Source organism: Choristoneura fumiferana, chromosome 9, assembly GCF_025370935.1.
Source record: "Choristoneura fumiferana chromosome 9, NRCan_CFum_1, whole genome shotgun sequence".
NCBI lineage: Eukaryota > Metazoa > Arthropoda > Insecta > Lepidoptera > Tortricidae > Choristoneura > Choristoneura fumiferana.
In genome coordinates, this window is record NC_133480.1 from 14,106,659 (window position 1) to 14,123,962 (window position 17,304).

The following is a 17,304-nucleotide window of genomic DNA, read 5'->3' on the forward strand; positions in this document are numbered from 1 at the left end:
TGGACATACCGATAAACCAAACGGAGCCTTTAAAAATTCGTATTGCCCGTTATGTGTCACAAACGCAGTATAATTGACAGAGTCTTCGTGAACTGTAAATGAAAATACCCATTCTTCAAATCAATTGTACTAAAACACCCTTCCTTTTGCCCAGCTTATCAATATGATCTCCTATGATGGCAACGGATATTCGTCTTTCACCATCTTTGTTTATCTGTCGATAATCAACACAAATTCTAGTGCTACCATCCTTCTTCTTGACAAGCACTAATGGGCTAGCGTACTCGGATAACTTACCCGACCCACCCCGTCTTCTAGCCATTGTTTCACCTGACGCTCAACCTCTTGTTGCTCGGCCAAAGCCAGCCGTCGTGGTCGTTGCGCAACCGGGACGTCATCCTTCAATGTAATGCGCAACTGAACTGGAAGCCTCTTTCGTCTTGTTAGGCCGATACGTCTCAACAACTGTCTTACCTCCTCTTGTAACTCTGGATCCTTCATTAACCATAACATCGAAACACAAAAACTACACAAAGTTACGGTACCAATCATTACTAGACTTTAAAAAAGTACTCGACTGCCTCCATAAAAACGTTACATTATTTAAAAAATCTTGGCCTAAATTACAGAAAACGGCATCACATTCCTAGGCACAACCATGTAAAATACGTCTTCGAAACATGTCCATCTATAAAAATGTTTGTTTTGATAAACCTAACGATAAACACGCGTCGAACCAAGTCCACTCAAAGAAATCACGCTCTGTTCATATTTTGGCGCGTTCAAAGCTTGTAAACAGTCAATCGAAATTAAATTAATGTCACTTCCTGAGTCTATCAATGCACCAATATTTTTCCAAATAAATAATTTCTTCATCGTTTACGATACGTCGGCCGTCCGCCATCCTCGTTGACATTGTGTTGTCACTCATGTCATTCGCTACAGTCGTCTCCTGTGGCGCCGTCATTGCCGCCATCTTGACCGAACCGAATGAAGTTTCGATCTCGTTCCGTCGTTCGCTCTTGTTCCCGTTCGGAATGTTGTTATTTTCCGTTGTATTCGAATTCTTTTGAACACACATGTGACTCGCCGCTGATCCGCCATTTTGCCTTTGGTGACTTTTACTTGTACCTGCCGTCGATGTACATTGTGATGAAATGTGACCAAATTCATTGCATCGGAAACATTTTAGTCCTTTTGGCTTGTGCGGGCACTCATTGGACATGTGGTTATATTCTCCGCAACTATAACACTTACTTTTCGGCTTGTTTCTAACTTCCTGGATAGGCAAATTTGGGGTCTTCTTAGTCTTCGAATCTTCTTTGATCGTCTCGTAAATTTTGAATTTTTCTTTTAACTCAGAATATGTCGTCACTCCATATAACATCATTTTCTTCATTGGGTCGTCTCTTATACCGTCGATAATATATTTGATCGCAACATAATCGGGCATCTTCCCACGTTTACCCAGTTCTTTCATGATGAGCATATAGTCGATGCACGATTCGTCAGACTTCTTCACTCGTGAACTCATCATTTCGTGGATAGTCTTGCTGTCAATGGTATCAGGGAATTCCTTTAAAAGACTAGCTTTTAACTCATCCCACGTCCTGTACATCCTCTCAGCGCGTAACCATAGTGCCGCAGTCCCTGTCAACGACCGCCTTGCCATGAGTAACTGCTGTACTGGCGTCCATCCAAACACCTCGGCATTGTCTTCCACGTCTTGGATCCACTTGGTCGCAGGATACGTCTTATCCTGGCCAGAGAACTTTGGAACCAGTTCCTCTGTCAGATGTAACATGGCACCGCCCCTCGTGATGATGACATCGCTTCTTCAAAAGAATCTTCAAATTCTACTCGCCGACTGTTACGTCTTGTTTCTTTAGGCATTTTCCTCGTCACAAATTATTTTCAATCGTATTTTCGTCGTCTGATTTTTCGTTTGACGTGAGCCGTCGTCGTCGTCTTTTGTTCTATGAACACGTCGTCGTCTGAAAAAATCCAGTTGGATCGCTGTGATCCCGGACGAGCCCCCAAAAACTGTAGAGTTTTACTTTAGGAAAACACCTTAGTTGGCGAGATAAAATATAATTCAATAAAAACTCTAAGAAACACAATCTTAATTAAAATAATAAATCAACACGTCCTTCGCACACACGTCTTACGTCTTTCTCTCGACACTCATTCACTCCATCTCCCTCATTCGATCATCACATTCAATCAGTCATTCAGCATACCACTCATTCCTACATATAGCACAGAAAAAACAGAAAAAAAAGACCATCACTCATCAGTGGTGTAGCGGTATAGCACGCGGTACGGTTTACCGAGGACCTGGGTTCGATTCCAGTGATGGTCTTATTTTCTGTTTTTCTGTGCATCTATATTTTCAGTTTGTATTTTCAATTTCGGTTTTACGGGATGACCGTAAAAGTAAAATTTGGAATGAAATAAAAATACAAAAAGATCCAAAAAACCAATCTTAATTCTCAAAGAACTAATAAGAAGAAAATACACTGAACTAAATTTAGGTTGATTTACTAAATTCCGTGTAAATAACCAAGTTGACGGTTGATTTTGATCCTATCTTCTTAATAAGCTTGTAATTATCTGTAATAAGTCTTCATTGTACTATGTGTTGTGGCAATAAATGATATTTTATCTTTTTTATCTTTATCTTAGAATTCGAAAATCGAAGTTCATATCGTACCGTCCCTCTCACGCTCGTATTAAATAACATAAGCGTCGGCGGGACGGCATGACACGAAGTTTGAATTAACAATTCGTAGTATAGGGCCTAAGATAAGATTATTATTCGTAGTAATAGGGCCAGCTTGAAGTCAATTATGTCGCAGGGATACAAAACGCACAAATAAGTAGCCCGTAATGAATTAGCAATAACGTTGCGATATTGCTAACACGCGCGGGAGTAAAAACTTATGGCAAAAAGTTCGCGAAACGTTCTACGAGGACCCTGGTTTTGATATCCGCGACAGATTTTATTCCGCAAAACTGTCAGATTAATTTAATTACAAACGGGGAGATACAACGACTAAATCCTATGCACACTGCGTTTTGCATATATGTTAATTTTTTGCCACAGTAAAGTCGGATTATTTAGCTCTGGAGGATAACTTTAGCCCAGGGTTACTCAAAGTGGAGTAGGTACGCGAACCCCTAGGGGTTCGCTATTCGACGGTAGGGGGTTCGCAACAAGGTTACGTGACTCCAAAAACCACCAGGCTGCAAGACTAGCAAGATGATTAAGATTGGAATTTAGAGACTTTTTATTTTTTATTTTTAGTTTCTCTATCAGTCAATTTTATTTCTTTCTTTGGGGGGGCGTGGGTAAGGGTTCGCTATCGTCTAGAAACTTTAACACGGGTACGTGGAGCCATAAGTTTGAGAAACCCTGCTTTAGCCATTGGAAATTCAATTCTTGAAAATAACTCCATCGATTCGATACTATCGATCATTGCTCGCATTTCGAGGATTGGAAAAATACTAATCGGTCAGCGGTTGTTAGGTTTGTATGCTATGCTAAATATTCGGTTGAAACCTAATAGATAAATGTGTTAAAATAGACTATAATTTAATAAATTTTTGTTAAGCCGTTGCCCCGCGACTCCGTCCGGTAGAAGTATGAAAAAGAGTTTACGTCCTATTCTCAGACCTACTGAATTGCACACGAGAATTTTATATATTATTAGATACGATTGTGTTGTGTTTAACAAACGTGTACATTAATAACCTAACCTAACCGACAAAACTTTGGAAACCCCCGACATAAAACGCAAAGAGCGAGCCATTGTCTCACTAGATGGCGCACTGTTGCGTGAGGTTTCAAGTATGGCTTCAAAGTCTGTTATTACGGGCGTGAAAACAAGTTTAGATTAAAATATCTTATTTATACACCTTAACCGTAGCATAAAATATCGAGCATGCCACAGTGTTGCAAAGTCCTGTTTTGTTCGGAAAAAAGGAGGAAAAGTTTTCCGAAAGACAAAACTGTCTCAAACACAGACATTTATTGCCCCGGAACGCATATTTGCATAATTAATTTCAGATATTGCAAAATATCACAAATTATTCTAATTATAAATAAACCCGCGTAGCTCACCCAAAAACTATGAGATTTGACATTTCGGAGACCTCACGCTACACTAGCGCCTCTAGCGGCGAATTCATTCGCGATAGCCCTCATTGACATTACCTTAACAAGTCATCGATATCCAATTAAATAAGTATTACCTACTTAATCTTTTTGCTTGTCTATTTTTTATTATTAAGCCCAGTTTACAAAATAACAATTAAACAACTACTTACTAAACACACAACAACTACATATAAATTTTACATGTGGAAAATCTCAATGAAAAAAAAACAACTAATACGAGCGTGTCGGACCGCAGGACAGGGTTCCGTAGCCAGGAGCCAAATATTTTTCTAGGATTTTGTATTTCGTATGGAATTTTCCAAGTTCGGCTGCTATACCTATTTACCCTTATATAAACTACTAATTCTCAAGCAAACAGCCGTGATAGTTTTCCTTGTTAATAATAATAATATAATTTGATATATTTATTCCCATCACGATTTTTTTTTTCAAACATTTCATACGATGAAGGTAAAGATTTCTCAAATGTATCACTGTATTGAAAAATCGTCTTTACAACCCCGTAATGATTTTAAAACCTATGATGTGATGACCTATCTAACGATACCACACACTAAAAGGTAAGGTATCGTAAAGGTTGCCTGGAAGAGATCGCTCTGAATCGATAGTCCGCCTATTGCTTACCTTAAGGGGCTTCGACACGGGCTACATTTTCACTGCAATTTGTGGCCGGCCATTATTTGCATCTTGCACTTGCGTACGGTGTCAGAGAAGGATGGCCGTAGTTGCTGGCCACAAATTGCAGTAAAAATATGGCCCGTTTAGCAGCCCCCTTAGAAAATCTCTATTTACTTGTAATGTAAAAGGGACACAGAAAAATCACCACCAAACCAACCGATTTCAATGAGGGCTATCGTTTTTTGTCTTTCTAGATGGCGCCACTGTTGCGTGAGGTTTTTAAGTGTGGCTTTCAAAGTCTGTTATTACGGGCGTGAAAAGAAAGTTTAGATTAAAATCATATGTAATACACCTTAAAACGTACCGTAGTCCCATTTCGTTCGGAAAAAAGGGAGGACAAAAGTTTCCGAAAGACAAAACTGTCTCAAACACAGAAATTCATTGCCCCGTCACGCATAATTGCCATACTTAATTAATTTCAGGTAATGCAAAATATTCACAAATTATTCTAATTATAAATAAACCCGCGTAGCTCACCAAAAACTATGAGTTTCGACATTTCGGAGACCTCACGCTACACTAGCGCCTCTAGCGGCGAATTCAATACGCGATAGCCCTCATTCGTATTCATCACAACCTCACTTCAATTGTTTCCCGCAGATGCGAGAGCCTCACCCTGAACGGCACAAAGTACTGCGAGTGGGGCTACAACGGCCTGGGCATCGATTACCAGGTGCTGGCCGGGCCGGCCTTCATGGCTGTATTTACCGTCGTAGGAGTCATTCTGGGCGTGGCTGCTGACAAGTAAGACAACAGCCAATCCATTATTCGAAGACTGGATGGCCTAGTGGTTAGAGAACCTGACTACGAAGCTTGAGGTCCTGGGTTCGATCCCCGGCCGGGGCAGATATTTGTATGAATAATAAGAATGTTTGTTCTCGGGTCTTGGATGTTTAATATGTATTTATGTATACATATAAGTATGTTTATCCATTGCTAGTATCCATTGTATACAAGCTATGTTTAGTTTGGGACTAGGTCAATTGGTGTCAAGTGTAGTCGGGTATTTTGTTATAACATTTTTTCTCGCTTTTTAGTATGGTGTAACTAATATAAGATACAATAGCGTAATGTCAACTGCTCGTCCCTTTTACAAAAGATCGCTTTTTCCGATGCAGAGACTTTCATTATGAGGAGTTATCCTGGTGCTTCGCCACCAATTCGAATCCACTTCATTATTATGCATTGCGAAGAGCATAAATTGCTTAGCAAAATTGTCAGTGTCTTAGTGTATATATAGTGATTTCATTAAGTACCTAACTGAATCTCAACCCGTGAAATACTGTTATTGAGTAGCTCCGGTGGTTAACTGTGGTCTCACTCATCAGTTCCCCTTCACCAAATGATGATTCGATTTTCAAGAGGAAATGTACGAGTTACTCGTGCTACTAAATATTAGCAAGTCACCATAGATGTCTCTACAATATTTACACTCATCAGATCGTGATTCGGTGACTATGGGACCTAATTTGTGGAGATGTTCCCATACAAACGAAAAACATTTATTTCAAATCGGTTCGCAAATGAATGACGGAGTTCTGAAAACAAAAATAAAAAATACAACTGCATTGATAACTTTCTCCTTTTTTTGAAGTCTGTAAAAACAGATCGATCGACACCAATAACACCACCATATTCTTCTCAGGTACAACAGAGCCCGCATCCTCGCCTATTGCACCCTGATTTTCGTGATAGCCATAATCCTGATGGGAGCTGTAGAAGAATACTGGCACCTAGTGGTCCTTCGAATGATCATGGCGGCAGGCGAATCCGGCTGCAACCCCTAGCTACAGGCATCTTGACCGACTTGTTCCCGACCCAGAGGGCGTTGGTGCTGTCGATCTTCAACTGGGGGATCTACGGGGGGTACGGTATCGCTTTCCCTGTCGGAGGTATATACCGGACCTGAATGCTTGGGGACTGGTAAGTCTTTTTTACGAGCTTTATTTAGTTTCACCTGTCTCGTTGTCTGTCTGTCTGTAATCAAATCTTGCAAGTTAAATTTGATCAACTTCCAGTAGTCAGATTGACTTAAAATTTGGAATACTTATGTAAATCGCGTGACAATACAATAATCTAGTAGTGACATTCTGGTAGTCCAGCCAGGATCGTCTCCGCAGGACGGAACTCTTCAACGGTTAATAGCATCGACTTAAAATTTGGTATGCAAATGTAGTTATTGGGTGGCAATGCAAGTACAGTCAACAAAAAGTAATCGACAAAAGAAGCTTGTATTAAAATGTTTTTTATGGTATGTTAGTTTTTAGTGTCCAAGTGATTTTATGCTGTTATCAAAGTTCGGAGTTCAGTTCGGTGATCGGATGATATGCAAACGCTACATTCACTATCTTTTTCTGCCCTCATTCGAACCCGTGTGACAAGTGACAGAAAGAACTGGTGAAACTATTATGAGAGTGCGTTAAACAATAAGGCCTCTGGTCCTGAGGCCGTATTGTATATCGTTTCTGACGCTCACGATCACGATCGCAATCAAATGACAGTTTTTGTATGGGACATCTGTCATCTGATTGCGATCGCGACTGTCAGAAATGTTAAGACAATACGGCCTCTGATTAATTGCGTTTGCAAGTCATCATCATATCAGCCGTCGTATGTCGTCCACTGTTGGACATAGGCCTCGCCCATGTTTACAAGTACCAGTACGAGTATCTAAAATAATGAATTTTTTATACTTTACTTAAATTAGTTTTTGAATAATTACCTACTTAGTAGAGATGAGTACTAAATCGTTGCAGTGATTCTACACCAGCGTCAATAAAATCAACTAGCACTTCTTTCCATTAAGATTGGTTTTTTGGAGTGTTTTTGTATTTTTTTTATTTCAACTCCAAATTTGTTTACGGTCACGGTCGGTGGGTTACGGTCGGTCAAACTAACTAACAAACTGGTGTCATGTCGCTGCTTAAGTGATTAAGAAAAAAAACATTAAATTTAAAATCAAAAATCCCGACTGCCTTAAAAACTAAAAGGAATAAATAAATCTAGTGGCCTAGAACTCAGTCAAGAAGCTCATTAAGTTTCAACAGTCGGGACCCATTACCAGGATTTTTTGAGCTGGTTACGATTTGAATGGGTCCCGACTGTTGAACCTTAAATGAGCTTCTTGACAGAGTTCTAGACCACTAGACTTTTATTTATTCCTTTTAGTTTTTAAGGCAGTCAGGTTTTTTGATTTTTAAATTTAATGTTTTTTATTTTATACTTTTTTGATATTTCTGTGAAAGTAGTAGATTAAAAGTTTAACCAATATATATTAGAATGGGCTAATCATTAGCTTTCATTTGATACCCATATTGTTACAATACAAAATATTTTTTTCATTCCTCCGCCATTTTTTTTTCGCAGACGCCATATTGAAATATTATATAGCCTATGTCACTCCGACAGTTATGACGAATCCAATGAACCTCATATGTTACAATCCGTCCAGCCGTTCAGGCTGCAGCGAGGACCAAAGAAATGGACATACATACCCACAACATACATACAAACAACATACATACATACATACTTACATATATACATACGCTCGAAAAATAACCCCTCTTCGGGCAGTCGGGTAAAAAGCAGGTTGAAATGTGTGGTGCATGGGAGAAATTTGTGTCTAGACTCCTGTCAGTGGTGGTGTAGGGGTATGGCACGCAGCACGGAATGCTGAGGACCTGAGTTCGATTCCGCGCTGGTCTCTTTTTCTGGTTTTTTTTCTGTGCATCTATGTTTCAGTTTGTATCAAAATCTTTCCAACAAGGAATCTCATTGGACATTCTTCCACATCGCTTAACAGCCTTTGGTCATCCACAGAGCTGGCGAGTATGCTACTACGGTGCCGGTATCGTGGGTATCGTCATCGCCATACTCACCTTCCTGACTCTTCGCGAGCCGGAGCGCACCACCATCGGCGAAGAAGGCACAGGCAACAACAAGGCCGGGGACTCGACCCTGGAGTCAGGGAAGAAGATGCCGCAAGTCACCATCTGGCACGTGATAGCGCAGCCCAGGATCGTGCTGCTGTGTATCGCTGCTTCCATCAGGCATTGCGGTAAGTTGATGGACCAATCGGGGAAGTTAAATAGCTAGGGGCTGATTTCCAAATACGCCGAGTAGGCCCGAGCCTTGTATTTTTAGTAGAGCTTCTAGTCTAGGTATTACGGGATCCTGGTGTTCCAAGATACCGCGATATTTTTCCAGTCCCGCAACTGCGGGATTACCTACGGGCACGGGATTCTGAAAGATTTTTCGGGACTGTGGAGAAGTAGGTATGTACTGAAGTACCTACCTACTGTCAATTTTTAACTCTATAAAAGTGTAATTTGATTAATCGCTCAATCATCATCATCACCATCCCAGCCCACAGCCAGTAAGTCCCACTGCTGGGCACAGGCCTCCTCTCAGAATGAGAGGGCTCTCGTGCTATCTCTCAATACTACTTAGTAAAATCCTAAAAGACGAGAACTTGTTTATTATACTTTTAGAAATAGTGTAATTTTTTATGCGGGATCTTGCAAATACCGGGATCCCGAAGGCCTGAAAACGTTCAGTCCCGCAGATACCCTACTGAGATTGAAGACAGTCTACGGAATAGGAACCCCTAACTTTTAAAGATTAAGTAAGGTAGGTAGTAGGTGTAGGTACCTATCTCAAAGGCAACCTAAAATGTCCTTTCGAATTTAATTCAGAAAAACAGCAGTAGCAATTTCCTATCGATAACCGATCGATCGCACAAAACAACAATCGCAAATGACAAATGTAAATTAAATGCCTTAGATATACAAAAGGCGATCAAAAAAGAAACGGATAACCAACTGTGACCTTAAAAACACAGTATAAGGCTGATTCTGGAGTGACAATAGCTAATAGTTCTGCCTGTCACCCGCCTCCTGAGCTGGTCATCTAAAACGCAAATGCCGAAGTATCTTATTGCCTTAGACGCATTATGTCTGCTTTGCAAATTACCTAAATCGCATTAAGTCTTAGGTGCAAAATGCCCGAAATGCATTATGTCTGCTTTGCAAATTACCTAAATCGCATTAAGTCTTAGTGGCAAAATGCCCGAAATGCATTATGTCTGCTTTGCAAAATACCTAAATCGCATTAAGTCTTAGTGGCAAAATGCCGAAATGCATTAATCTGCTTTGCAAATTACCTAAATCGCATTAGTCTTAGTGGCAAATGCCCGAAATGCATTATGTCTGCTTTGCAAATTACCTAAATCGCATTAAGTCTTAGGTGCAAAATGCCCGAAATGCATTATGTCTGCTTTGCAAATTACCTAATCAGTACAGCTAAAACCGAAAAACCCTAATCGTAATTTGCGTTTTAGACATTATACAGCTAAGGCAACCAGAGGTTTAATCATTTTGCCATGCAGGCATTTTGCGTTTTAGATGTCTTAAATCATAGCGATATGAGATTAATGTAATTTGCTTATCAGGCATATTGCGTTTTAGACATTATACAGCTAAGGCAACCAGAGGTTTAATCATTTTGCCATGCAGGTATTTTGCGTTTTAGATCTCTTAAATCATAGGCGATATGAGATGAATGTATTTGCTTATTAGGCATTTTGCGTTTTAGATGTCTTAAATCATAGGTGATATGAGATTAATGTAATTTGCTTATCAGGCATATTGCGTTTTAGACATTCGTTTTAGGCATTTTGCTACCTAGGCATTGTGCGTTATAGATGACATGCTCAGGAGGGGTCACCCGTATCCTGCCAGTCACGGTGCTGACGACTTGTCAGAAATTGCAAGGCCAACTATTTATAAGCTGGAACACTCTAAATCCTTGTGGGCTTACTGTAAGGTTCAAGGTACGATAATAAGCCTTTTTTAATAAATGGGCATGCTTCCGTAAAAGAAAATTGAGTAGGCAGTGGCTAATTTGCGTTGTACAAAATACGGAAATAGTACGCGTGGCGTGGCGTCTATTTATGGCAACTTTTTTAGAGTGAGAATATATGAATGGCTGGGGAAGTTATGGGATGGGATGTTTGGAAATAATTCCCATCCGCATTGGTGATCCCTTATACCTCAAATCTAGACACGCGGTAGCGTGTCAAGCCATGTTCAAGCTAACAGATCTGGCGATAGCGAGCAGTGCGTAATTTTACCCGAACCATTTGGAGCCACTTTTGACCCCCTCATAACCCAAAAACTATTTCACATGAACACGTCAAATTTGGCACATTTATTGAGACTTGTGAGATACATATATGTGCTCCAAATTTCATAAACACACCTCAAACTGTTATTAGAAATTAACATCCAAAAATTGTTATTTTTATCACTGACTCACTTATAGATCAAAACTCTAACCCAGTTACAGATGAGAGATGACCTAGAAAGTTCAAATTTGGCATCCATTTTTTATCATTTTATTATAATTTTTAAATTAAATGATTTCTGTAGAAAAAGTATCTAATGATATCACATCAAAACATAAATATGAAATGAGAGCCAAGTTCAATATTACGATATATGCCTTGATTGGTCACTTTAACGACAAAAAAAATTATGTGAGATCTAAATGGGTGCCAAGTGCCAAGGGGGGTGATCAGTAGGTACTGAAATGTATTTATAACAATATATTTTTTTATGTTTATTTTTCTACAGTTACAAATACCTATATTAACCCGGCTTTTATGAAAACCCCACTAAATTCAAGAAAAAACAAACTCGGGCATTTAACCCTTTAAGTTGTGTTGTGTTACAAGTGAATGCTCAAGCAGCATCTTTATGATTAACGAGTAGGCATCGAACATCATGATGCATGCAACTGCGTCGAAATATTGAGAACTCGTTAAGGGGATCCCGTGCCCCAATGACCTTCGATCTGAATTCCTTAGTTTTCTAATGTTTTTTGTAGCTTATTATATTAACAACAACGGCTTTAAGCAATATAGTATCCCATATTTACTTCAAAGTTCATTGTTTTCGAGATATTTGGCATCAAAGTTGAACAATTTTAGGCGAAAAAACTGATTTTCTTGCCATTACTTTTGTGTTAATTAGTTTCAAAAGAAAACCCTCGACCAGTTTTTAGAGACGTCAAAGACAAACCCAAATATGTAGATTTCGTATATGTTAGATCTAAAATAAGTGTTTTTTTTCAGACAATGTTTAAAAAAATCATACAAAATTAAGTAATAATTTTTTTCTAAATTCGGTAGACAAAAATGGAGATAAAAGACTGGATAACCGATAGCCGTTTGACTTATAATTCTATTTGTAGTGCAAAAGTAGGAGTTACGATTCAAAACTTGTCAAAAACCGATGAAAACCTCGGGTAGCCCCTTAAAGCTAATCAAATCACGGTCTACATCCCGTAACAAATATATTTGACTGGTGTTTACCCGCGGCTTTGCACGCGTAAACTATTCGATCTGGATACAATTGAAATTCCGGGGTTTTACAAAATTCCCCTATGAATTCTCAAAATTTACATCGTGGTCTTCATTGAGGTTGTGTACATATCAAATTTTATGACTAAGCCCAGCGGTTACTTCAAGATTTTATCCCTATCCCGTGGGAATATCGGGATAAAAAGTATATGTTTTAATCCAGGTTGTTAACTAACTTTTTGCCAAATTTCATCCAAATCCGTCCAGCCGTTTCAGCGTGAAGAAGTAACAAACATGCTCACTCACTCACTCACAAACTTTCGCATTTATACTTAATATAATGTAGGTTTAAATAAATAGAGAAGTTACTCGTTTAAAGGTTAATTAAAATAAATCAAAATTTCAATTGTGCTAAATAATCATACGTCTCCACCAGGCGGCATGTGTTTCGCGTACAACGCTGACTTGTACTACCGCGACTACTTCCCCGACGTGGACCTGGGCTGGTGGCTGTTTGCCGTCACCGTCGGCATCGGCTCCGTGGGCGTCGTCGTCGGCGGCGTTATATCTGACAAGTGAGTAGTACATCTGACCAGTAATGTCATATCTGACGAGGGAGTAGCTCATAGATCTAGCCTGTGACCGATGGCATATCTGACAAGTGAGGAGACCGTAGAGCTGACCAACAGCATATCTGACAAATGAGTAGTGCGTATATCTGACCAGTCACCGATGGCATACCTACCTATTTGACAAATGAGTGGCTAATAGTGACGTCAGTCGGTTATAGGCATCTGACTTGTTTATCGGCCGACTCAAATCTAATAGGTAGCCCATAACAACATTTTTATTTACTTGGAAAAAATTGCCAGTCAAACACCAGCAGACGTTCCTGCGCTCCGAATTCTTACCTAAGGGGGTGGTGTTTCGTCAGATATAAGTCCCTAAATATTTTTTCGTCTTTTTACTCGTACCTATTCGAATTTTACATTACAGCGACTTTGTTGCTTCTAACAATAAGCTACATTTTTATTAATAAATGAATTAATCTGACAAGTTACTGGCTTGTAAATCTGACCAGTGACCAATGTCATATTTGTCAGGTTGGTGCACTAATAGGGTAGCTACTTATTTATGATACGAGTTGCGACATAGATGGCGCTGTATCAGTTTTAGGGGCTGTTTCACCATCCATTAATTAGACGTTAGTGTTCACTGACGGTTAAATGTGATGCCGTCTCCGTCTATTCGAACAAAGCAAATAGAGACGGCATCACATTTAACCGTCAGTTAACACTAATCAATGGATGGTGAAACAGCCCCTTAATATTTTATGGATGTTTAGGTAATATTCTTTGAGTTCTTTTGATTTGGGAGAGTCAATGAGAGCTAAGTCCAGTCTTGATTGAAGTATGTTAATAAAATACCTAATCATCTTAATAATAACATTGCAGATTCGTGGCCAGAATGGGGGTCCGCTCCCGAGTGCTGGTGCTGGCTCTGTCTCAGCTCATCGCCACGCTTCCGGCCTTCGGCTCGGTGGTGTTCGGCCCACTCTGGGCTATGATCACACTCGCCATCTCGTATTTCTTCGGTAAGTTTGTTAATGGTTTCTTATCCTTCCAACCGACTTAGAATAAATAGAGGCAAATGTCGCTAGATGGCGTTAGTATCGTGAGGCCTGTTTGACGTTTGATGTTTGCTCGTGATTGGTTAAATAACTAAAGCAGCCAATGAGGGCTATCGTTTTTTGTCTCACTAGATGGCGCACTGTTGCGTGAGGTTTTTAAGTATGGTTTTGAAAGTCTGTTATTACGGGCGTGAAAACAAAGTTTAGATTAAAATCATATTTAATACACCTTAAACCGTACCATATAAATATCGAGCATGCCACAGTGTTGCATAGTCTCCGTTTTGTCCGGAAAAAAGGAGGACAAAGGTTTCCGAAAGACAAAACTGTCTCAAAACACAGACATTCATTGCCCCGGAACTTGCCATAATTAATTTCAGATATTGCAAAATATTCTAATTATAAATAAACCCGCGTAGCTCACCCAAAAACTATGAGATTTGACATTACGGAGACCTCACGCTACACTAGCGCCTCTAGTGGCGAATTCATACGCGATAGCCCTCATTGCAAGCAAACGTCAAACGAACCTCACGATATTAACGCCATCTAGCGATATTTCGCCTCTGTGAAAACCCTCATTGAATAGGTGTCAGCCAGCGTCGGAAGTAGCCCTTGACCATCGACTCTATAACCTAGGTTATAAAGTCGATGCCTTGACCAAAACAGAGCGAGATTGTTTAAGCCTCTTCCGCGTCTCTCAAAAGTCGTCATCATAATTTTATTTTGCACTGGAAACTGGAAATGGCGCCCCATACCGTCTGGCGCCCACAGCGCCCGCTGCTCTTGCAGTACCTCAGGCTACTACGAAATCCGAAAATCGAAGTTCGTATCGTACCGTCCGTCGCACTCTCTCACTCTCGTATTAAATAATGTGAGCGTCAGCAGGACGGCAAGATATAAGATATAGGATATAGGGCCAGAACTGGCGCTGCCTTTCCCATAACTATACATTATGGCATTTTTACTTTTAAAAAAAACGTCCCCAATTTTCCATAATTTTTATGTGTCCATTTCGTAACGCCTCATAACATTTAAGCTGTATACATAAAAAGTCACAAAACTGTCAAAAAAAATTAGGGACACTTTCTTCGTCTAAATCAATAGTGCTCGTGATTCTGAGTAAGAAGAATCCAGAATTACCTAATTCTGAAAAAAAAGTTTTTAATGCCATTTAAAGTAAAAATGCCCATAAATTCGAATGTGAATGTTCGTCTGTCTATACGCTTTCACGCTTAGGTTAAATACTCAAGTGATCTTAAATAAAACTTTTAGATAGTTTAAGACCCTGACAAGGACATAGGATAGTTTTTATCCAGGAAAATTGTAAAGTTCCCGCGGTTGTAAGATGAACGAATTCTTCGCCAGAAGTCGCGGCAACAGCTGTGATGGAATATCTATAGTTGACATTGATACAACTAATTAATTAGTATTGCATTACTTGTTGCAAAGCGGCGTGATTATTGAACATAATACTTCTATGATTAAATACACGATAAGTATTGCATTTCCGGAATGAGGCAATGCAATAGTCACTCCATCTATAGAATTGCACGTGAAGTATAGCAACAAGATTGCGCAACAATCTGCGCGAGAGATGATCTTCGCTTTATTAAACGTCATCGACGTTTATCGCCATATTGATTAGACTTACTGCCATTGAATAAAAATAGAATATTGTGAAAATGGAATCTTGTCCATTTAGGCGTAGTCGCAGAAAAAAAACAATTTGTGTTGAAATTTGGTTCTAAATATTTTTCAGCACAATTAGAGAGAGAGAGAGAGAGAGAGAGAGAAACATTTATTTACACATATTCGATACACATAAAAATACATTAGATGGAGAGAAAAAAAAATAACATCGTATAAAATAAATTAAATTAGTATAAAGTAAATTAGGTAACTACCTTGTGAAAAAAATCATTTTGGACCGTATAATTTCGGTCCTAATTCAAAATAGTCAGTTTATGTGGACAATTTTCCATTTGTACAATGATAGATAGAATAAATCGATTTTTTAGGGGCTGTTTCACCATCCATTGATTAGTGTTAACTGACGGTTAAATGTGATGCTGTCTCTATTTGCTTTGTTCGAATAGACGGAGACGGCATCACATTTTAACCGTCAGTTAACACTAATCAATCGATGGTGAAACAGCCTCTAAGAGACGAAACCTCCAACACGACCGAAATGCGTCTGATGGATTCTGTGTACGGAATCCTAAAAAATATGAACTAAAAACAATTAAGTACTTTACTCACACGCGACCATAGGATAGCTAACATCTGTGCAAATAATGTGTGTTCATACAGCTCCACCACCTCTACACTGTAAGAACACACACAAATCACACAAACCCAACTATCACCACCACACTCCGACGCGTTTCGAACTCAACCAGATACCATCCTCAGAGCAACTCATGTCTAACATCTGGTAGCACGGTGAACGGTTCTATTGCTCTGAGGATAAACTCTGGTTGAGTTCGAAACGCGTCAGTGAGGTGTGGTGGTGGTGATAGTTGGGTTTATGTGATTTGTGCGTGTTCATACAGGCTGCATGATCGCACATCTGTTGCATAGACGTAGCCGTAGCTGTCAAAAGGTCGCGGGTGAGTAAAGTATATTTTTATAGTTCATTGATATGGACCTCCGCAAAGTAACGCCTGATTCAATAAATTACTCGCACGCAACGCACCATTGAATTGCTTCGCAGATTTGTGCAGATTTCCTCACGATGTTTTCCCTCACCATAAGTTGGTTTCGGACATGAATTTCGAAAAACTCAGAGATGCAAGCCCGGGTTTGAACCCACGATCCACAGCTCGTGTACAGGTCAAACCAGTTCTAAAAATTTCCTTTTTTTTCAGCTGAAATGTGGTTTGGCATAGTGTTCGCTATCTTAGTGGAGATCGTGCCTCTCTCATGTCGCTCCACCACTGTCGGAGTCTTCTTGTTCGTGATGAACAACATCGGTGGAAACCTGCCGATCCTCGTGGACCCTGTAGCCAAGGCCATTGGCTACCGGGAAGCCATTATGATATTCTACGCCGGGTTCTATGGGATCAGTAAGTATTTTGTTTAGATATACTACCTGGGTAGTTCTACGCCATTTTTGTTTCATCATCATCCCAGCCTATATACGTCCCACTGCAGGGCACAGGCCTCCTCTCGGAATGAGAGGGCTTGGGCAGTAGTTCCCACGCGGGCCCAGTGCGGATTGGGAACTTCACACACACCGTTGAGTTGCTTCGCAGGTTTGTTGTGCAGGTTTCCTCACGATGTTTTCCTTCACCGTAAAGCTCGTGGTAAATTTCAAATGTAATTCCGCACATGAATTTCGAAAACTCAGAGGTGCGAGCCGGGGTTTGAACCCGGATCCTCTGCTTGAGAGGCCATAGGTCAAACCACTCGGCCACCACGGCGTATTTTTGTTTACTTGGTTATTTATTT

At 39.9% G+C, this 17,304-nt stretch overlaps 1 protein-coding gene and 1 pseudogene across 1 annotated transcript in view; one reads left to right on the forward strand and one right to left on the reverse strand.

Annotated features, from left to right (window-relative positions):
• LOC141431364 (hexuronate transporter) overlaps positions 1-17,304 on the forward strand; it is a 47,692-nt gene that overhangs the window by 27,362 nt on the left and 3,026 nt on the right. The window contains exons 7-9 of the mRNA XM_074092530.1: positions 12,658-12,796; positions 13,676-13,815; positions 16,722-16,919. Coding sequence (XP_073948631.1) covers positions 12,658-12,796; positions 13,676-13,815; positions 16,722-16,919 — 477 coding nt within the window. The remainder of the gene's footprint in view (positions 1-12,657; positions 12,797-13,675; positions 13,816-16,721; positions 16,920-17,304) is intronic.
• LOC141431398 (uncharacterized) lies at positions 57-1,916 on the reverse strand (annotated as a pseudogene).